The sequence below is a fragment of the Mesoplodon bidens genome, assembly GCF_964165515.1.
Source record: "Mesoplodon bidens genome assembly, chromosome: 1".
In the NCBI taxonomy this organism is placed as follows: domain Eukaryota; kingdom Metazoa; phylum Chordata; class Mammalia; order Artiodactyla; family Ziphiidae; genus Mesoplodon; species Mesoplodon bidens.
This window is the reverse complement of record NC_138176.1, coordinates 54,749,911-54,773,004: the sequence shown is the minus strand read 5'-3', so window position 1 is coordinate 54,773,004 and position 23,094 is coordinate 54,749,911. Positions and strand designations below refer to the sequence as shown.

The following is a 23,094-nucleotide window of genomic DNA, read 5'->3' as shown; positions in this document are numbered from 1 at the left end:
TCTGAACATTATATAGTTCTACCTGGAAACACTTCTCTATGTATCTTAAGAGATAAGGCCTTAAAAAAAAACATGATCACAATACTATTAAAATACCTAAAACATAAACAGTTTTTTAACGTTACGTAGCATGCAGTTAGTGTTCAGTGTTTCTCTGGTTGCCTCTTAAATGCCAGTTTATAATTGGTCTGTTCAAATCAGGATCCAAAGAGGCTTTACACATGGCAATTGGTTGATATCTTTAATCTTTTATTCATTGAAGAAACAGTCATTTGTCTGATAGAAATTTCCATATTCTGAATTTGGTTGATTGCATCCTATAGTGTCAGCTAACATTTATTCTATCCCCTGTAGTTCTTGGAAAGTAGAGGCATCCCCAGAATCAAGTTCAGTTTTAGGAGCAACACTCTTCTGTAAGTTGTGTGGTCTGTTTCCTTTTATATCACATCAAAAGGCAGATAATGTCTGGCTATTCACTTAGTGTGTTATAAGATTGGTTGTGTGTTCAGGTCATATAAGTATAGGCCAGCCTATACCATCCATTATAAAGTGCTATGTCACTGTTTCTTCTAATGATTTCAGCAGTAATTGATGATCATTGCCTAGAGTTATAAGGGTTTACAAATTCCTGTCATCGCTCATGCATTTATTAGCTACGATTCTTTAAAGAAGAACTTTGGTTCATCAACTGTTGACTTAACCGTGTTACAGTTCATCTGGGAAGTCAAGATAAATGTTTAATTCTTCCCCTCTTATTGTTTGTTTTCAGCCTGTTTTCAGAATAATGATTCGGTACCCCAGCAACTTACAGAGTTGACTTATCAGGGTCATTGTTCTTTTATTTTTAATATCACTATGAAAACATGTATTTTAAAAATTTAGGTTTTTTTAGTTAATTGAAATTATTCTTTTTGGTATAGCACTTTTTGAATTTGATTTAATTTTTACAGTATGATGGAAGTTATAGGTAGGGTGCCCATATAATTTTAATCCAAACCAGAATACTTTCTGAGAGTAAAAGGGGGCACTAACTAGATGGAACTCCAGGACAGCAGTTGTAAACTGGGACTGTCCTGGGCAAACAGGGGTGTATGGGCACCCTGGAGGAATGTGGGTTGTTAGGGGAAAATTAGCATTTTTTCCTCACATTTTTCAGCTTTACTGATGTACAATAATTTATGTACAATAAGTTGCATGTATTTAAAATTACAGTTTGATAAGTTTTGACGTGAAACCATCTACTCATGAAACCATCACCACAATTAAGAATATGAACATATCCAGTACCCCCAAAAGTTTCCTCCTCTACCATTATCCTATATTCCTCCATCCCCAAAGGCCGCAGATAACCACTGATCTGCTTTCTGTCACTATAGATTAGTTTGCATTTTCTAGAATTTTACATAAAGGAATTATACAGTATATAGTATTTTTTGAGGGGATGTGTGTCTAGCTTCTTTTACTTAGCATAAATATTTTTGATGTTTTTCCATGTTTAAGTGTTTGTATCATTAGTTTATTCCTTTTTATTCCTGAATAATACTGTGTTGTATGGATATATTTTCACCTGTTTGTAGACATTCAGGTTGCCTCCAGTTATTGCCTATTACAAATAAAGCGGCTACAAACATTTGTGTATAAGGGTTTGTATGGACTCATGTTTTTATTTCTCTTAGGTAAATACCTAGGAGTGGAGTGGCTGGATCATATGATAAATGTGTTTAACCTTACCAAACTGTTTCCCAAAGTAGCGGCATCATTTTACATTCCCACTAGCAATTTATGGGGTTCCAGTTTGTCCCCATTCTACACAACACTTATTATTATTTTTTAAATTATAGTCATCATATTAAGTGTGATGTAGTATCACATTGTGGTTTTGATTTGCATTTCCTTTGATTGGTAATGATGTTGAACATCTTTCCATGTGCTTATTGGCTATTTGTATATCTTCTTTGGAGAAATGTCTATTCACTTCCTTTGCCATTTTTTAGTTGGTCTAATTCTTTTTATTGTTGAGTTGTAAGTATTCTTATGTATTATGGATGCTGTTCCTTTACCAGATACACGATTTGCAAACATTTTCTTGTTCTTGGGTTGTCTTTCCACTTTCTTGGTGGTGTCCCTTGAAAAACAAAAGTTTTTAATTTTGATTAAGTCCAATTTATTTTTTCTTTTGTGGCTTACGATAAGGGTGTCTTTTGAAGAAAAGTTTAAAATTTTGATTTCCAATTTATTGGGTTTTTTTTTATACTTTGTGCTTTTTAAGTCCTTCTTTGCCAAATCCAATCATTATTATTTTCTCCTGTGTTTTCTTCTAGAAGTTTTATAGTTTTAGCTCTTAGATTTAGGTCTATGATCCATTTTGGCTTAGTTTTTCTTTTTCTTTTTTCTTGTTTTTTTTTGGCTGTGCTGCATGGCATGTGGAATCTTAATTCCCTGACCAGGGATTGAACCCATGCCCCCTGCATTGGAAGTATGGAGTCTTAACCACTGGACTGGGAGGGAAGTCCTTGCTTAGTTTTTAAATATGATATGAAATAGGGTCAGGCTTTTGAACCTTTTAAAATCAGTTTTCCATTATCTGCAAAAAGTCCTGCTGAGATTTTAATTGAAATTATGTTGAATTTATAGATAAAATTGGAAAGAATTGACATTTAATAATACTGAGTTTTATAATCCATAGCCATGGTATATCTCTCCAGTTATTAAGTCATCTTTAATTTTTCTCTATATGACATTTTGTAATTTTCAGTGTACTGGGGTTATATGTCTCTTGTCAGATTTATTCCTAAATATTTTATATTTTTAATGCTATTTTAAACTGTTATATTTCACATTTCAGTTTCTGATTATTTATTGCTAGTCTGTAGCAATAGAATTGATTTTGTATATTATCTTTTATACTTGATAAGCTTACTTATTTAACGGCTTTTTTGAAGATTTTCTTAGGACTTTCTATATACATGATCATGTCTGTGAGTAAAGAAGTTTTAATGTTTCCTTTCTAATCTGTGCCTTTTATTTCTTGTCTTATCAAAGTGGCTAGAATCCCTGGTCAGTGCTGAGTAGAAATGTTAAGCGTAGACATCCTTGCTTTATTCCAGCCTCAGGAAGAATGCATTCAGTCTTTCATCAGTGGTGTTAGCTGTAAGTTTTTCTTAGGTGCCCTTTATTAGGTTATGGAAGTCCCCTTCTATTCCTAGTTTTCTGAGATTCTTTATCACAAATGGATGTTTGATTTTTGTCAAGGGCTTTTTTTCTGTATCTAATGAGATCATTTTCTTTTTTAAATTTTTAATATGATGCATTGCACTGATTGAATTCAAACATTAAAGCAACCTTGCGTATCTGGGGTCAACTACACTTGGTCATGATGTATTACCGTCTTTATATATGTGTTTTTGATTGACTAAAGTTTTGTTAATAATTTTGAGTTTGTGTTCATGAAGTATATTGGTGTTTAGTTTTCTTATAATTTTTTTCTGGTTTTGATATTGGAGTAATGTTTGCCTAATGAAATGAATTATACCCTCCTTTCTGTTTTTTGGAAGAATTTGTACAGAATTGGTATTGTTCCACTGTTTTCTAATTTCCAGTGAGAAATCTGGTATCATTCTTACCTTTGTTCTTCCGTGTCTTTTTTCCCTCTGGTTTCTTTTAAGATTTTTCTCTTTATCAACTGATCTTCTAATAATTTTATTATAATGTATCTTATAGTTTTCTTCATTTCTTGTGCATGGGGTTCACTGAGCTTCTTTTATCTTTGAATGTAATTTTAGAAAATTTTAACCATTATTTTTTAAAAAATTTTCTTCCCCCTCCCCCCTTTCGGGGGTCCATTTTCATGTATTTAGGCCCTTTGGTGTTTCATTTTGGATAGTTTCTAAGGCTGTGCCTTCGAGTACACCAATGTTTTTTTGTTTTCTGTAGTGTCTGAACTGCTGTTAGTCACATCAAGGGTATTTTTCATTTCAGACAATTAAAAAATCTTTATAGGTTTGATTTGGGTCTTTTTATATTTTCCATGGCTTTCCTTAGGCTCATGCTTTCCTCTACCTTCTGGAACATATGGAATATAGTTATAATAAAATGGCTTGAATGTTTTTGCCTACTGATTATATTATCTCTGTCATTTCTGAGTTGGTTTGAATTGATTGATTTTTTTTTTTTCTCTAATCATGGGTCATGTTTTCTTGTTTCTTTGCATACCTGGTTATATTTGATTCAGTGCTGGCAGTGTGATTTTTACCTTGTTGTATACTGGATACTTTTTATTCCTTTACCTATTTTTGAGCTTTGTTCTAAGATACAGTTAAGTTACTTGGCTAATGTTTGATACTCTTGAGCAGGAGTTGGCCAGTGACAGTTTGCAGGCCAAATCTGGCCATGCCTGTTCATTTCTTTTCGGGTTTATGGTTGCTTTTGTGCTGCAGCAATAGAATAGTCATGACAGAGAGAATGGATGGCCTGCCAAGCTCAAAATATTTACTGGCTGATCCTTTATAGTCCCTTGCTTTTGAAGGCTTAACTTTAAGCCTTTTGGAGGACCAGAGCAGCCTTGGGGTAGGGCTGATTTCTTCCCACTCCTGAGGCTGTATGGATTCAGAGGTTTCTCACTCTGGACCCTGGGTGATTGTTCTACCTGCTCATTTCCAGCAGCCCTCTCTCTCTTGGTAGGTAGTCTTTTCACGCACCTGCTAATCAGTGCTCAGCACAGGCTGGAGGGGAATCTCAGCAGGCCTTGGAGCACTAGCTCAGTGTCTGCTGTCTGCCTTCCGTGTACTCCATGCATACCATCCAGTGCTCTGCCTTGTGGATCCAGCTGCCTTGGCCTCCACGATTTCTCAGCTCTGCCTCATCAACTTGTTGTGCTATGTTTGGGGCCTCCATCCTGTGCAGCCACCTCTCCACAGGCAGGAAGCTGAGCAGCTGTACTGCTCACTCATCTCTTCCCTTCTCTCGGCGTTCACTGTTTGGGCTGCCAGTTGTCCAACATCTTTTTTTTTTTCCTACTTTTTTCTTTTGTCCAATATCTTAAAACTGTAGTTTCATATATTTTATCAACTTTTTGAGGGCCAGGATGGTAAATCTGGTCTCTCTTGCTTTTTCGTGGCTGAATGTGGAAGTCTTCAACAATGAACAGCTACTAATGAATGGTAATAGTAGTAAATTCAGTGTGTCTGTTGCCAAGGAGGGTGCTAGTTCCTTCCACTTGCATCTCATGTCTTAGGGGCCCTTTTCTCTACTGACACTCTTACTTTGAATTACTATTAAAGTTTCTTCTAGTATCATGCTCCTTTTTCTTTCCAGTCATAGATAAAGCTGTCAAAAGAACAGTTATCATAGAAATAGAAACATTTAAATTACCAGCATGATGAGCTTATTTCTTGCCATCGCCATTCAGAATATCTATTTCTCACTGCCTTGGGTGCTTTGAAGTGAAACTGTGCTTATATACAGAAAGTTTTAATACCCACTTTGACTCTATGTTAAGTTCACAGTTTTTACAGTGCAGTTCAGAGTTTAGTTCAGCTGAAATCATATGACTGTTCTCAAACTCTAAGAATCCTTTAGTGCACTATTTGACATGCTTAGATCTAGACATTTCTGACCCTCTATGAGCCATGATAATCTTACTTATTTTTCTTTTGTTTTCTTACTCTGCTTTCTTTTTTTTAATTTTTAAATTTTTTAAAATTTATTTATTTATTTTTGGCTGCTTTGGGTCTTCATTGTTGTGTGTGGGCTTTCTCTAGTTGTGGTGAGCGGGGGCTACTCTTCGTTGTGGCGCGCAGGCTTCTCACTGTGGTGGCTTCTCTTGTTGCGAAGCAGGGGCTCTAGGCACATGGGCTTCAGTAGTTGTGGCTCGCGAGTTCTAGAATACAGGCTCAGTAGTTGTGGCGCATGGGCTTTGTTGCTCTGCGGCATGTGGGATCTTCCTGGACCAGGGCTCGAACCCATGTCCCCTGCATTGGCAGGCGGATTCTTAACCACTGTGCCACCAGGGAAGTCCATCTTACTGTGAATTCTTAGCTGGATTGCATATACAAAATCAGCAGTTTTAAAAGCGTACTGTGATTGTCTTCTCTCTTTAATCATCAGTAATAAAATGAAAAGAGAGGGGAAAAAAACCCCAAAGTAGTGACTTTGAAATCAGATATAAAGATGACTTGAAAGGGATCAAATAGGCTATCTGGTGTCGTATTTCTTAAGGCTTTGATTATTGTTTTGCTGCTTTGGGGGTGAGCTTCTCAGAACTGCCTCCATCAGTACTGCTAAGAATAGAGGAGCTTTGTGGGAACATTTTTTCTTTTAGGAGGTAATTTTTCTTGCTATGTATGCCATAAGAAATTGAAGAATGATCTTAATTTCTCATTTGAAAATGACTGTCTTACTGAGCCAGACTGTTTAACACCTCCAAGTTAGAACACATGGATTTGTCAATAAATTTAAAGGTGATAGTAGTCTCCATTACTACTAAGTTGTTTGAATAATATATTATATTCACATTTTAAATGGATATTGATCTTCAGCCAGTGACTAAATTGGAGCATCTCAATTTTTAAGAAATCGCTGATTCTTTTCCACTTTGTAGGTATGCAGCCAGACATAAATCCTAGCCAACATTCCACAGATTGTTTTGTACCTTTGCTTCTTCGTGCAGTACTCTTTAGGAAGTAATAATACTTTTTGCATGTTAAACTTGGCGAAAATCAATTGTCTTTAAAGCAACAAACTTAAAATGTATTCCTTTGTGTTTTGTTGTGTCTTGAAGGTACTTGAAGTTTATTGAGTTGCCCTTGTCTCAGAGAAAGTTTTGTCAAAGATGTCAGCAGTTGCTGTTGCCAGATGATGAGGAAAAGCATCGCGAGCATCAGATAGTGGGTGATATTTCTATCACCCAGTTAAAAAGGCCCAGTCAACTCCTTTATCCATTGGAAAACAAGAAGACAAATGCCCAGTATTTGTTTGCTGATAGGAGCTGTCTGTTCTTGATAGACCTACTCTCTACCCTTGGGTTCAGAAGAGTACTGTGTGTTGGGACACCAAGGTATGTTATATGGTATTTTAAACATTCTCTCATCACCACTATTTAAACTGTAAGAAAATTTATTAAGTAGTTATTTATTGGATTGGCCAAAAAGTTCGTTCAGGTTTTTCCGTAAGATATGGAAAACCCAAATGAACTTTTTGTCCAACCCAGTACTATGTGCAGGTTACGACATGAAGCTTCAAGTATACAAAGGAAATATAAAGCATGGTCCCTCTCTGAGGAGTTTGTAATCTTTATTCCATTTGAGAGAAATCTTTATAGATTTCTGATACATGATAGGAGATTCTTTCTGATTTGATTCTTAAGTTATTTATTATTTTAGAGTTTTCTGTTTCAGGTGAGATCCAGCCACTGTGTTAAAAATATTGGTGAAATTTAAACCTTGCTTATACTTGCCAAATTTTCTTCAGTGTTTCACTGAAATATTAGAAATATCAGGAGAACATTGATGGGTTTTTTGTTTGCTTGTTATCTATGGCATTTGTAATTTCTAATTAAATTTGCTTTCACTAATTGCTTTAGGTTGCATGAGCTGATCAAGTTGAAAGCATCAGGTGACAAGAAGTCTAACATTAAAAGCCTTTTATTGGATATTGATTTTCGGTAGGTTTACAAAGTATAATATTTATTCTCCTTCATTGTGTTCTGTTTCTTTTTAATGTTTTCGTCTTATTAATCCTATTACAATCCTTTACTTAACATTTAGAAGTAGTGATTGGTTATAAGGTATCATTTTAGTCATATAGACTAAACATGTAATCTTCCATATTTTAAACAGGGAGATGGTAGATTTCTCCTTTTGCTAGTGTGCTTCCTAAATTTTCTCTGTGAATATGTCTAGTTGTCTTTGGCTTATAATTTAGAGATACATTTCAATTGAGTGAAATTTCTTCTAATATACTTATTTTTCAAGGGTAATTCCAAATTTCCTCCAGAATTTTGTTTCATCATGATGTTTTAAGTGTGATAAGACATGTATTTTAATATTTTTACTGGATGATGTGCATACTGTCTTTCACTGGACATGACCTGAAGTGGAGGGAGTGCTAACTAGGAAATAGAAAAGTCCTGAGGCAGAGGATAAACAAACAGATAAGCTTTGTGGGAGAGGGTCAGAATTAAATGGCACCTGATGTGTTGGAACAAACAGGTGAGACAGTGGACCACATCTTGAGTCCCCCCTCTGGTGGTAATTGAGAAGATACAGACGTTTGATTTACAACAGAGGATGGCAAATGTGTCCATCCTCAGACTCTCTGATTCTGTAAACTTGCAGTACTCTTCCTAGTTTCTGTAATTGTTTGATTTCCAGGAGTTCACGGTGAGTCTGTAAGACATCGTGTTCTTAGTATATTTTACTTGTTCTTGAGTGTATTGAAGGAATCGGGCTTTGAGTTTCTTTTTATTTAATCTGATAGAGTCTATTTGGCCAATATTCCAGCATTTGCTGGATTCTCTCTAGTATTATTACTCAGGTTCTCTATGAAATTACATATGCTTTTTCTCCCTAAAAACAGGCAGACAGATTTTTAAAGTGTAGAAAGTCACAATAAAAAGTACAGCTTTCGTTATTTATTTTTCTTTAGATTTCCAAGTCAACTTTAGTTTATCTAATATAAGCATGTATGTTTCTCAGAAATAACCCGCACCTTCTGTAACCCTCATCCCTTATTAACAGGACTAGCACACACTTTACAAATACCTGCTTGATGTGAGTAATCCTCGGGAAAATGGAATTCCATAAGTGATAATACGGACTCCTTCTTAAACTCAAATTCTTTTTTTAAATTGAGTTATAATTCACTAAAATTTACCATTTTAAAGTGTATATTTCAGCAGTTTTTGGTATATTCACTAGGTTTTACAGCCATCACCCATGATTCCAGAACATTTTTAATCACACTACAAAGAAACTCCTTACTTCCCCTAATAACCACTAATCTGCTTTCTGTCTCCATGGATTTGTCTATTCTGGATGTTTTATATAAATGGAATCATACAATGTGTGACCTTTATGTCTGGCCTCTTTCACTTTAGCATAATGTTTTGAAAATTCCTCCATGTCATAGCATATATCTGTACTTCCTTTTATGGTTGTATAATATCCCATTGTATGAATATCTCAATTTCTTTTTTAACTACCATGTTTCTTTCCTAAAGTATTATTGTTAAATTATTATAAATGTATTATTTTAAAGGTAGAAATTTAACTTTTGAGGTCTTATAATAACAATATTAACAATAACTAGTATTCAGTGAATACTTGTCACGTGTCAAACCCTATTCTAAATCCTTTGATCCTCACAATAGACCTATAGGGTAGATACTATTAACATTCTCCTTTTCCTCAGAATAGAAAACTGAGATACAAAGAAATTAAATAACTTGACCAAAGTCACAGTTTATAAATGTCCAGCTCAGGATTCAACCCCAGTCAGTCTGGCCCCCAAAATTAAATTATCCTCTGGAAATAACTTTGCTTTTGGAAGTGTATATAAGCCTTTCTTATATAGCCTATATTTCTCTCTTGTCATCCTTCTAACTTTCCCCTTTTCCACCTATCCCCCTGCTTTGTTCCACAACAGTTTTCAAATGCGTTAATAACTGGTTTCCAGGTTATTCATGTATTTAGAGTCAGGCATTCATATTAGTCAGGAATCTTTCTTTCATTAGAGTCCCAGAAATCCATTTATGTCACTGCGAATGTATTGGCTCACACTGCTGGAGTCTAGGGTATAACAGGCTTCAGTCCAGTTGAGATCCTGGGCCTCACATAATTTTTTAGAGCTCTGTCTTTCTCTACCTCTCATTCTGTGTTTCTCTCTGTACTGGCCTTATTCTGCAGACAGCTTCCTTCATTCTGCCAAGGACTTTGGTGGGCAGCAGCTTTAAACTTACATAGTCTCAGCTGAACTGCCCAGTAGAAAAAGAATCTTTCCTGAGAGCTCCAGCAGCAAAACTCCAGTGAGTACTCTGCCTACCTTGCCTGGGGTTACATAGCCATTCCAGAACCATTACCGTAGCCTGGCAGATAGGGTGCTATGGAGTGGGTTCTCCATAGGAAATAGGTGTTTGACTGAAACGAGGGGAGATATAAGTGCTAGAAAGACAAAAAAAAAAAAAAAATAGATGTCCACAACTGAATTATTCAAGACAATATATGTCAGTTGTCAGCAGCACATACATTTTCATCTCTCTTGGGTATTGTATTAATTTGCTAGGGCTGCCATAACAAAATACCACAGACTGGGTGTGTTAAACAATAGAAATTTATTTTCCCACAGTTTTGGAGGCTAGAAGTCGAAGATAAGGGTGTCAGTAGGTTTGGTTTCTTTTTTAAAAAATTTATTTTATTATTTATTTATTTATTTTTGGCTGTGTTGGGTCTTTGTTGCTGTGCGCGGGCTTTCTCTAGTTGTGGAGAGCAGGGGCTACTCTTTGTTGTGGTGTGTGGGCTTCTCATTGTGGTGGCTTCACTTGTTGCAGAGCATGGGCTCTAGGTGTGCAGGCTTCAGTAGTTGTGGCACACGGCCTCAGTAGTTGTGGCTCGCAAGCTCTAGAGCACAGGGTCAGTAGTTGTGGCACATGGGCTTAGTTGCTCCATGGCATGTGGGATCTTCCCAGACCAGGGCTCGAACCTGTGTCCCCTGCATTGGCAGGTGGATTCTTAACCACTGTGCCACCAGGGAAGTCCCAGGTTTGGTTTCTTCTGAGATCTCTCTCCTTGGCTTGTGGATAGCTGCCTTCTAACTGTGTCATCACATGGTGTTTCCTGTGTGTATGCACATCCCTGGTATCTCTTTATGTGTCCAGATTTCCTCCTCTTATAAAGACACCAGTCGTATGCATTGGGGCCCACCCTAATTACTTCCTTTTAACTTAGTCACCTCTTAGTACACCTGAAACTAACATAACATTGTACATCAATCATATTTCAATTAAAAAAATTTTTAAAGGATAAATGCTTAAAAATTAATTTAATTATCTCTTTAAGGGCCCTCTCTCCAAATATAGTTACCTTTTGAGAGACTGAGGGATCAGTGCTTCAGCATATGAATTAGTTGGGGGGACACACCCTAGGCCATAACAGGTTTATACCTAGGAGTAGAATTGCTTGGTCATGTGGTATTCTATGTTTAACTTCTTGAGGAACTCCCAGACTGTTTTCTAAGGTGACTGCACTGTTTTACTTTACCAACAGCAATGTATGAGAGTTCCAATTTCTCCACATCTTTGTTAACACTTGTTATTCTCTGTCTTTTTGAAGTAGTGTCTCATTGTGGTTTGTTTTGCATTTTATTGGTGGCTAATGTTGTTGAGCATCTTTTCATGTGCTTATGGCCAATTGTTTATCTTTTTGGAGAAATGTCTATTCAGTCCTTTGCCCATTTTTAAAATTGGTTATTTGTCTTATTGTTGAAAGAGTTCTCAATATATTCTGGATACTAGACCCCTATCAGATATATGATTCATAAATATTTTCTCCCATTCTTTGTGTTTTTTCACTTTTGATGGAGTCCAATCATTCTGTTTTCTTTGGTTGCTTGTGTTTTAGGTATCATACCAAGAAACTATTGCCTAATCCAAAGTCATGAATATTTACACTTGTTTTCTTCTAAGAGTTTTTAATTTTAGCTCTTACATTTAGGTCATTGATTTCTTCTGAGTAATTTTTATATATGGTGTGAGGTAGGGGTCTAACTTTATTCTTTGCATGTGGATATCCAGTTACCTTGGCACCATTTGTTAAAATGATTATTCTTTTCCCATTGAATGGTCTTGGAACCTTATTGAAAACCAAACGACCATAAATGTTTGGATTTATTTGTAGACTCTAAATTCTATTCCATTGATCTATGTCTGTCCTTATGCCGGTCCCACGCAATCTTGATTATTGTTGCTTTGTAGTGAGTTTTGAAATTGCAAAATGTGAGTCTTTCAGCTTAATTCTCTTTCAAGATTGTTTTGGCTATTGTGGGTTCCTTGCACTTCTGTATGAATTTTAGAATTACCTTCTCAGTTTCTACAAAAAAGCCAACTGGCCTTTCTATAGGGATTGCATTGAATTTATAGATCAATTTGAGGAGTATTTTCATCTTAATATTAAGTGTTCTGGTTCATGAGTATGAGGTGTCTTTCCATTTATTTAGATATTCTTTAAGTTCTTTAAACAATATTTTGTAGTTTTCAGTGTGCAGGATGTGTACTTCTTTTGTTAAGTTTGTTCCTAAACACTTGATTCTTTTTGTTGCTATTGTAAATAAATTGTTTTTTAAAATTTTATTATCTATTGTTCATTGCTACTGCCCTGTTTACTTTTTTTTTAAAAAATTGCAATAAAGTACATATAGTAAATATAAAATTTACCATGTTAACCATTTTTTAAGTGTATAGTTCAGTAGTGTTAAGTAAGTGAAGTACATTCATATCGTTGCACACATTCTCCAGAACTCTTTGCATCTTACCTGATGTACTTTTTTTTTTTTTTTTTTTTTGCGGTACGCAGGCCTCTCACTGCTGTGGCCTCTCCTGTTGCGGAGCACAGGCTCCAGACGTGCAGGCTCAGCGGCCATGGCTGATGGGCCCAGCCGCTCGGCGGCACGTGGGATCATCCCGGACCGGGACACGAACCCGCGTCCCCTGCATTGGCAGGTGGACTCCCAACCACTGCGCCACCAGGGAAGCCCACCTGATGTACTTTTAATTTGAAAGATTTATATGGCCCTTTAACTCTTTTGCCTTAAATGCCACGCCTTGTAGTTTTACCTTTCTTGAGCCTGTAGTTCAAATCCCCTGGTCAGAATAGCAAGTAGGGGATGTGGATAAAGTTGTTTTATAACCTATGGAATACACAGATGCTTTTTTCTTTTTGTCTGTAAACCTGTGTGTGTGTGTTGCAGACAAAAGCTGAAGGTATATTACTGTGGTATCCTAGCATGGCTTCCTTGATAGCTACTCTGTTTCTTAGTCAGTTCTGTAAAAGGTCAACATTGGGTGCTAAGATATAGCTGGTTTATTGACATATGTTTGTAGCCAGGATGAACTCAGCCTGTTGCCTGTATTTACACTATAATGGAGTGTGGGGTTGGTTCAGATTTCTCACAAGGACCACAGTTAAATCAGGGAAACATTCCTTTGTGGTATAAAGTGGTACTGAATAGTTCCTTCTGGCACTTTGACTTTGGCTTGTTGTTGCCCTAAGTAAGGTCTGTGCAAGGCTGCAGAGAACTGCCTCAACTCTAGGGCTGTATGTAGATGTGTGGTAAATGTCCTTTTCTGGGGGTCTAAGATATGAAGTTAACATTTGCTAAGATGGATTTCTATACGCTCTAATTTTAGCATGAAAGATATGAAACTCTGTTTGGCAAACTATCATCCAAATAAAGTTGTATCAAAAAATGTATTTCTTAGGCTCATTTCATGAACTAGTTTTATTCAGCTCTTGATTACATTTCCTTTGTGTAGAACATGTTTCATACTTGGTAACTGACTCTGATTTAAAGAGAATGAATGGCCAAATTAAATGAATGTCCTTTTGAGCAGTTTTCAAGTGCATGCATTTCTGATTGGTTTTGTTTGCCTTATTCAATGGAGAGAATAATTCTTTGTGGCCAGTTTTATTCTAAGAGGGTGATGTTGAGTGGTTTTTCATAATTTAAAATATGAATAATTATGCTTCCTTGTTTGTGTTTGATGGAAACTTAGAGCTGAAATCTTGGCTTTTTTCTCTCTCTGGCTCTGCCCACTGCTGCCCAGAACATTTTGGATGAGTGTGCTATGCTGAATTTTACATAAATAATTTTTTTTTTAATTTTAAAAAATGACTGTTGCATCATGAAGCAATGAAAATAAATGGAGGGGGGTAAAATATATTTAAAAAGAGATTGTATTTTCCCTTGCCCACACAAAGCAATGCAAGAGCGAAGAACACTCTCAAATGATGGTTGATCCACAGCTGTACTAGTATTAATATATATGTGTAAATTAAGTAACTGATATAGCTATATTATCAGCTATTTGGGATTTGGTTAAAGAGGAAGACATTTGTTTATTAATGGTAATTTACATTGTCCCACCGTGTTTTGGAATGTTCCTTGGGTTACAGTACATAGTTTAAATATTTTTCAGTTATTCAAACCTTCTGTTTATTTCTCCAGTGCAAATTTGTTTTATGAAATCATCAGATGTACTAACAGTATCTTAAGTGATATTAAGGGATATTGTACTGAGAATGGGGAACAGCTGTTCTTCCATCTCCACAGAATAACAAGAAACGGATCTAGATTATAGGAGGAGATATTTTGATTGGGCATAAACATAATTCCCTAACATTAGAGTCACTGAGACATACATCTTTATAGCTGGTATTTATTAAAATAATGGTACCTGACGTTTCAGTATATGCTTTGTAGCTGGCATTGTATTCAGCACTTTACATACATTATCTTTATTCTTACCAAGTCCTATGAGGTATTATAGAAACTGTTTTCCTATTTTGTAGATGAAGAAACGGGAGCTCAGATAGGTTAAATAACTTACTAAGATTACACAGCTAATAAATGAGAGACCCAGAGTTTGAAACCAGACCACCTGACTCTACAGCTGTACTCTTAGCCTCAGTGTAATAGGAAGAGGATAAACTAGGCTTGTCCGTTGTATTAAATACTCAGCATGGTTGGTGATCAGTTATAGACGGTCATAAATAACCACGAGTAGAAGTAGAAGCAAAGAAGCGCTGTATCGTGATTTGGTTAAAGGAGCTGTGTAAGTAAGGATGTGTCCCTGATTTTTTCTCAGTCTTTCCACTAGGTTATGAATTCTGTAGAAGGATGGTGTGGTTCATATGTGAATTGTTTATGACAAAACTGTGGAAGTTCAAAATCCTATTGAGGTAAAAGAGGTTTCTATATTATACAAAAAAACCTCCGAAATCAGCAAGAAAGACATTAAGGCCCATAGACATAAATGGGAAAAACAGAGCTAGGCAGTACAAATAAAATTAAGAAATAAAGAAAACTCAGTTTTGTAAGAAGTCAAATACATGCAAATTTAAGCCATAATGTGGTATGAATTTTGCCTAGTAAATTAGTGAAAATTTATAAAATGTTAATACCCAAAGCTGGTACTCTCATTCATTACTGACTGCATTTTAAAGTAGTATGTTAGAAGAAAAAAATGATTCAATCAGTAAATAAATATCCTCTTTCCTGGCACTAATTCAGTATATATGAAATACGTGTACTTCTTTTCTCTTACATATTGAGAAGCATATTTTATTAAGCTAATTCACAATAGACAAGAAAAACTGTATTAAATACCTTTTTTTGTTAACCACGGAAGAAAATAATTAACAGCTGTTGAGAAGAAATGTTGATTCAATATTTTCCTTAAAATTATTAACTATGAGAGATGTATTTTAATTGCCAGCCCATCTCAAGCTTAAGTTGCATAATAATCTATCAGGAACATGATTATTTATGGAGAATCTTCTGGTCCATAGGAACCAGAAGATGATATGTGTTTTTTTTGTTTGTTTGTTTTTTGTTTTTAAAGTTTATTTATTTATTTTTTTAATTAGTTTCTGCTTTATAACAAAGTGAATCAGTCATACATATACATCTGTTCCCACATCCCTTCCCTCATGCATCTCCCTCCCTCCCACCCTCCCCATCCCACCCCTCCAGGCGGTCACAAAGCACCGAGCTGATCTCCCTGTGCTCTGCGGCTGCTTCCCACTATCTATCTACCTTACGTTTGGTAGTGTATACACGTCCATGCCTCTCTTTCGCCTTGTCACAGCCCACCCTTCCCCCTCCCCATATCCTCAAGTCCATTCTCAAGTAGGTCTGCGTCTTCATTCCCGTTTTGCCCCTAGGTTCTTCATGACATTTTTTTTTTTTTTAATTCCGTATATATGTGTTAGCATACGGTATTTGTCTTTCTCTTTCTGACTAACTTCACTCTGTATGACAGACTCTAGGTCTATCCACCTCATTACAAATAGCTCAGTTTCGTTTCTTTTTATGGCTGAGTAATATTCCGTTGTATATATGTGCCACATCTTCTTTACCCATTCATCTGATGATGGACACTTAGGTTGTTTCCAGCTCCGGGCTATTGTGAATAGAGCTGCAATGAACATTTTGGTACATGTCTCTTTTTGAATTATGGTTTTCTCAGGGTATATGCCCAGTAGTGGGATTGCTGGGTCATATGGTAGTTCTATTTTTAGTTTTTTAAGGAACCTCCATATTGTTCTCCATAGTGGCTGTATCAATTTACATTCCCACCAACAGTGCAAGAGTGTTCCCTTTTCTCCACACCCTCTCCAGCATTTATTGTTTCTAGATTTCTTGATGATGGCCATTCTGACTGGTGTGAGATGATATCTCATTGTAGTTTTGATTTGCATTTCTCTAATGATTAATGATGTTGAGCATTCTTTCATGTGTTTGTTGGCAGTCTGTATATCTTCTTTGGAGAAATGCCTATTTAAGTCTTCTGCCCATTTTTGGATTGGGTTGTCTGTTTTTTTGCTATTGAGCTGCATGAGCTGTTTATAAATTTTGGAGATTAATCCTTTGTCAGTTGCTTCATTTGCAAATATTTTCTCCCATTCTGAGGGTTGTCTTTTGGTCTTCTTTATGGTTTCCTTTGCTGTGCAAAAGCTTTGAAGTTTCATTAGGTCCCATTTGTTTATCTTTGTTTTTATTTCCATTTCTCTAGGAGGTGGGTCCAAAAGGATCTTGCTGTGATTTATGTCATAGAGTGTTCTACCTATGTTTTCCTCTAAGAGTTTGATAGTTTCTGGCCTTACATTTAAGTCTTTAATCCATTTTGAGCTTATTTTTGTGTATGGTGCTAGGGAATGATCTAATCTCAAACTTTTACATGTCCCTGTCCAGTTTTCCCAGCACCACTTATTGAAGAGGCTGTCCTTTCTCCACTGTACATTCCTGGCTCCTTTATCAAAGATAAGTTGGCCATATGTGCGTGGGTTTATCTCTGGGCTTTCTATCCTGATCCACTGATCTATCTTTCTGTTTTTATGCCAGTACCAGACTGTCTTAATTACTGTAGCTTTGTAGTATAGTCTGAAGTCAGGGAGCCTGATTCCTCCAGCTCCGTTTTTCGTTCTCAAGATTGCTTTAGCTATTCGGGGCCTTTTGTTTTTCCAAACAAATTTTGAAATTTTTTGTTCTAGTTCTGTGAAAAATGCCAGTGGTAGTTTGATAGGGATTGCATTGAATCTGTAGATTGCTTTGGGTAGTAGAGTCATTTTCACAATATTGATTCTTCCAATCCAGGAGCATGGTATATCTCTCCATCTATTTGTATCATCTTTAATTTCTTTCATCAGTGTCTTATAGTTTTCTGCATACAGGTCTTTTGTCTCCTTAGGTAGGTTTATTCCTAGATATTTTATTCTTTTTGTTGCGATGGTAAATGGGAGTGTTTTCTTGATTTCATTTTCAGATTTTTCATCATTAGTGTACAGGAATGCCAGAGATTTCTGTACATTAATTTTATATCCTGCTACTTTACCAAATTCATTGATTAGCTCTAGTAGTTTTTCGGTAGCATCTTTAGGATTCTCTATGTATAGTATCATGTCATCTGCAAACAGTGACAGCTTTACTTCTTCTTTTCCAATTTGGATTCCTTTTATTTCCTTTTCTTCTCTGATTGCTGTGGCTAAAACTTCCAAAACTATGTTGAATAAGAGTGGTGAGAGTGGGCAGCCTTGTCTTGTTCCTAATCTTAGTGGAAATGGTTTCAGTTTTTCACTATTGAGGACAATGTTGGCTGTGGGTTTGTCATATATGGCCTTTATTATGTTGAGGAAAGATCCCTCTATACCTACTTTCTGCAGGGTTTTTATCATAAATGGGTGTTGAATTTTGTCGAAAGCTTTCTCTGCATCTATTGAGATGATCATATGGTTTTTCTCCTTCAACTTGTTAATATGGTGTATTACATTGATTGATTTGCGTATATTGAAGAATCCTTGCATTCCTGGGATAAACCCCACTTGATCATGGTGTATGATCCTTTTAATGTGCTCTTGGATTCTGTTTGCTAGTATTTTGTTGAGGATTTTTGCATCTATGTTCATCAGTGATATTGGCCTGTAGTTTTCTTTCTTTGTGACATCCTTGCCTGGTTTTGGTATCAAGGTGATGGTGGCCTCGTAGAATGAGTTTGGGAGTGTTCCTCCCTCTGCTATATTTTGGAAGAGTTTGAGAAGGATAGGTGTTAGCTCTTCTCTAAATGTTTGATAGAATTCACCTGTGAAGCCATCTGGTCCTGGGCTTTTGTTTGATGGAAGATTTTTAATCACAGTTTCAATTTCAGTGCTTGTGATTGGTCTATTCATATTTTCTATTTCTTCCTGAGTCAGTCTTGGCAGGTTGTGCATTTCTAAGAATGTGTCCATTTCTTCCAGGTTGTCCATTTTATTGGAATAGAGTTGCTTATAGTAATCTCTCATAATCTTTTGTATTTCTGCAGTGTCAGTTGTTACTTCTCCTTTTTCATTTCTAATTCTATTGATTTGAGTCTTCTCCCTTTTTTTCTTGATGAGTCTGGCTAATGGTTTGTCAATTTTGTTTATCTTCTCAAAGAACCAGCTTTTAGTTTGGTTGATCTTTGCTATCGTTTCCTTCATTTCTTTTTCATTTATTTCTGATCTGATCTTTATGATTTCTTTCCTTCTGCTAGCTTTGGGGTATTTTTGTTCTTCTTTCTCTAATTGCTTTAGGTGCAGGGTCAGGTTGTTTACTCGAAATGCTTCCTGTTTCTTAAGGTGGGATTGTATTGCTATAAACTTCCCCCTTAGAACTGCTTTTGCTGCGTCCCATAGGTTTTGGGTCGTCGTGTCTCCATTGTCATTTGTTTCTAGGTATTTTTTAATTTCCTCTTTGATTTCTTCAGTGATCACTTCGTTATTGAGTAGTGTATTGTTTAGCCTCCATGTGTTTGTATTTTTTACACATCTTTTCCTGTAATTGATGTCTAGTCTCGTAGCATTGTGGTCGGAGAAGATACTTGATACAATTTCAATTTTCTTAAAATTACCGAGGCTTGATTTGTGACCCAAGATATGATCTATCCTGGAGAATGTTCCATGAGCACTTGAGAAAAATGTGTATTCTGTTGTTTTTGGATGGAATGTCCTATAAATATCAACTAAGTCCATCTCGTTTAATGTATCATTTAAAGCTTGTGTTTCCTTATTTATTTTCATTTTGGATGATCTGTCCATTGGTGAAAGTGGGGTGTTAAAGTCCCCTACTATGATTGTGTTACTGTCGATTTCCCCTTTTATGGCTGTTAGTATTTGCCTTATGTATTGAGGTGCTCCTATGTTGGGTGCATAAATATTTACAATTGTTATATCTTCTTCTTGGATCGATCCCTTTATCGTTATGTAGTGTCCTTCCTTGTCTCTTCTAATAGTCTTTATTTTAAAGTCTATTTTGTCTGATATAAGAATTGCTACTCCAGCTTTCTTTTGATTTCCATTTGCATGGAATATCTTTTTCCATCCCTTTACTTTCAATCTGTATGTGTCTCTAGGTCTGAAGTGTGTCTCTTGTAGACAGCATATATATGGGTCTTGTTTTTGTATCCATTCAGCCACTCTGTGTCTTTTGGTGGGAGCATTTAGTCCATTTACATTTAAGGTAATTATTGATATGTATGTTCCTATTCCCATTTCCTTAATTGCTTTGGGTTCGTTATTGTAGGTATATTCCTTCTGTTGTGTTTCTTGCCTAGAGAAGTTCCTTTAGCATTTGTTGTAAAGCTGGTTTGGTGGTGCTGAACTCTCTCAGCTTTTGCTTGTCTGTAAAGGTTTTAATTTCTCCATCAAATCTGAATGAGATCCTTGCTGGGTAGAGTAATCTAGGTTGCAGGTTTCTCTCCTTCATCACTTTAATTATGTCCTGCCACTCCCTTCTGGCTTGTAGGGTTTCTGCTGAGAGATCAGCTGTTAACCTGATGGGGATTCCCTTGTGTGTTATTTGTTGTTTTTGCCTTGCTGCTTTTAATATGATTTCTTTGTGTTTAATTTTTGACAGTTTGATTAATATGTGTCTTGGTGTATTTCTCCTTGGATTTATTCTGTATGGGACTCTCTGTGCCTCCTGGACTTGATTAACTATTTCCTTTCCCATATTGGGGAAGTTTTCAACTATAATCTCTTCAAATATTTTCTCAGTCCCTTTCTTTTTCTCTTCTTCTTCTGGAACCCCTATAATTCGAATGTTGGTGCGTTTAATGTTGTCCCAGAGGTCTCTGAGACTCTCCTCTGTTCTTTTCATTCTTTTTTCTTTATTTTGCTCTGCATCAGTTATTTCCACTATTTTATCTTCCACCTCACTTATCCGTTCTTCTGCCTCAGTTATTCTGCTATTGATCCCATCTAGAGTATTTTTCATTTCATTTATTGTGTTTTTAATCGATGCTTGATTCATCTTTAGTTCTTCTAGGTCCTTGTTAACTGTTTCTTGCATGTTGTCTATTCTATTTCCAAGATTATGGATCATGGAAATAGAATCTTGGATCAGCTTTACTATCATTATTCTGAATTCTTTTTCAGGTAGACTGCCTATTACCTCTTCATTTGTTAGGTCTGGTAGGTGTTTATCTTGCTCCTTCACCTGCTGTGTGTTTTTCTGCCTTCTCATTTTGCTTATGTTACTGTGTTTGGGGTCTCCTTTTTGCCGGCTGCAGATTCGTAGTTCCCGTTGTTTTTGGTGTCTGACCCCAGTGGCTAAGGTTGTTTCAGTAGGTTGTGTAGGCTTCCTGGTGGGGGGGACTAATTCCTGTGCTCTGGTGGTTGAGGCTCGATCTTGTCTTTCTGGTGGACAGGTCCACGTCTGGTGGTGTGTTTTGGGGTGCCTATGGCCTTATTATGTTTTTAGGTAGCCTCTCTGCTAATGGGTGGGGTTGTGTTCCTGCCTTGCTAGTTGCTTGGCATAGGGTGACCCGCACTGTAGCTTGCTGGTCGTTGACTGAAGCTGGGTGCTGGTGTTGGGATGGAGATCTCTGGGAGATTTTCGCTGCTTGATATTATGTGGAGCTGGGAGGTCTCTTGTGGACCCGTGTCCTGAAGTTGGCTCTCCCACTTCAGAGGCACAGCACTGGCTCCTGGCTGCAGCACCAAGAGCCTTTCATCCACCCGGCTCAGAGTAACAGGGAGAAAAAGTAGAAAGAAAGAATTAGTAGAAGAAAGAAAGAGAGAGGGAAAGAAAGGAAGAAGGGAAGAAAGGAAGGAAGGAAGGAAGGAAGAAAGAAAGGAGGGAGGGAGGGAGGAAGGATGGAAAGAAAGAAGGAAAGAAAGGAGGGAGGGAGGGAGGAAGGAAAGGAAGAAAGACAGGAGGGAGGGAGGAAGGAAAGAAAAAGAAAGTGGAAAGAAGAAGGGTGGGAGGGAGGAAAGAAAAAGAAAGAAGGAAAGGAGGAGCGGAGGGAGGGAGGGAGGAAGGGAGAGTAGGAAAAAAAGAAAGAGCAGGTAAAGTAAAATAGAATAAAGTATGAAATATAGTAGCGTTATTAAAATTAGAAAGTAATTATTGAAAAAAAAAAAAAAAAACCGGACCGATAGAACCCTGGGACATATGGTGGAAGCAAAGCTATACAGAGAGAATCTTACACAGAAGATTACACATACACATTCACAAAAAGAGAGCAGGGGGAAAAATCAAAAATCTTGCTCTCCAAGTCCACCTCCTCAATTTGGGATAATTCGTTGTAAAAAGAGGAAAAGGGCGAGAAGTCTGAAATCTTGCTCTCTAAGTCCACCTCCTTAATTTGGAATAATTCGTTGTAAAAAGAGGAAAAGGGGGGAAAGTCTTAAATCTTCTCCTCAAAGTCCAGTTCCTCAATTTGGGATGATTCGCTGTCCATTCATGCACTCCACAGACGCAGGGCACATCAAATGGACCGTGGAGCTTTAATCCGCTGCCTCCGAGGCTGCACAGAGAGATTTCCCTGCCTCTGCTCTCACAGCTCCCGGGTCTCAGCCTTGGACCTGGCCCCGCCTCTGCGCGTAGGTCGCCGGAGGGCGTCCGTTCTTCGCTCAGACAGGACGGGTTTAAAGGAGCCGCTGATTCGGGGGCTCTGGCTCACTCAGGCAGAGGGGAGGGAGGGGCGCGCAGTGTGGGGCGGGCCTGCGGCGGCAGAGGCCGGCGTGACGTTGCAGCAGCCCGTGGCGCTCCGTGCGCTTTCCCGGGAAAGCCGTCCCGGGGTCTCGGGGACCCCGGCAGTGGCGGGGTGCACAGGCCCCCCGGAAGGCGGGGCGGACAGTGACCCGCGCTCGCACACAGGCCCCGCGGCGGCGGCGGCGGCGGGCCGCGGCGGCAGCGGCGGCGGCGGCGGCCCACGCCCGTCTCCGAGGTCCGTGCCTTACCCGCGGCTCGTGCCTGTCTCCGGCGCTTCCCCAAGCAGCCCTCTTAATGCCCTCTCCTCGCGCACCAGGAAACAAAAGGGAAAAAAGTCTCTTGCCTCTTCAGCAGCTCCAGACCCTTTCCCCGGACTCCCTCCGGGCTAGCCGTGGTGCACTAACCCCTTCAGGCTCTCTTCCTGCCGCCAGCCCCAGTCCTCTCCCTGCGCTCCGACTGAAAGCCGATACCCGAGCCTCAGCTCCCAGCCCCGCCCGCCACGGCGGCCGAGCAGACAAGCCTCTCGGGCTGGTGTGTGCCTGAGGGCACCGGTCCTCTGTGCCAGAATCTCTCCGCTTTGCCCTCCGCACCCCTGTTGCTGTGCTCTCCTCCGCTACTCCGAAGCTTTCCCCCTCCGCCACCTGCAGTCTCCGCCCGCGAAGGGGCTTGTAGTGTGTAGAAACCTTCCCCCCTTCACGGCTCCCTCCCACTGGTGCAGGTCCCGTCCCTATCCTATTGTCTCTGTTTATTCTTTTTTTCTTTTGCCCTACCCAGGTATGTGGGGAGCTTCTTGCCTTTTGGGGGGTCTGAGGTCTTCTGTCAGCGTTCAGTAGGTGTTCTGTAGGAGTTGTTCCACGTGTAGATGAATTTCTG

The 23,094-nt window shown here is 38.1% G+C and overlaps 1 protein-coding gene across 1 annotated transcript in view; it reads left to right on the top strand.

The window, feature by feature from the left end:
• ZCCHC4 (zinc finger CCHC-type containing 4) overlaps nucleotides 1–23,094 on the top strand; it is a 61,048-nt gene that overhangs the window by 16,406 nt on the left and 21,548 nt on the right. The window contains 2 exon segments of the mRNA XM_081218551.1: nucleotides 6,779–7,054; nucleotides 7,580–7,660. Of these exon segments, the coding sequence (XP_081074677.1) occupies nucleotides 6,779–7,054; nucleotides 7,580–7,660 (357 nt within the window).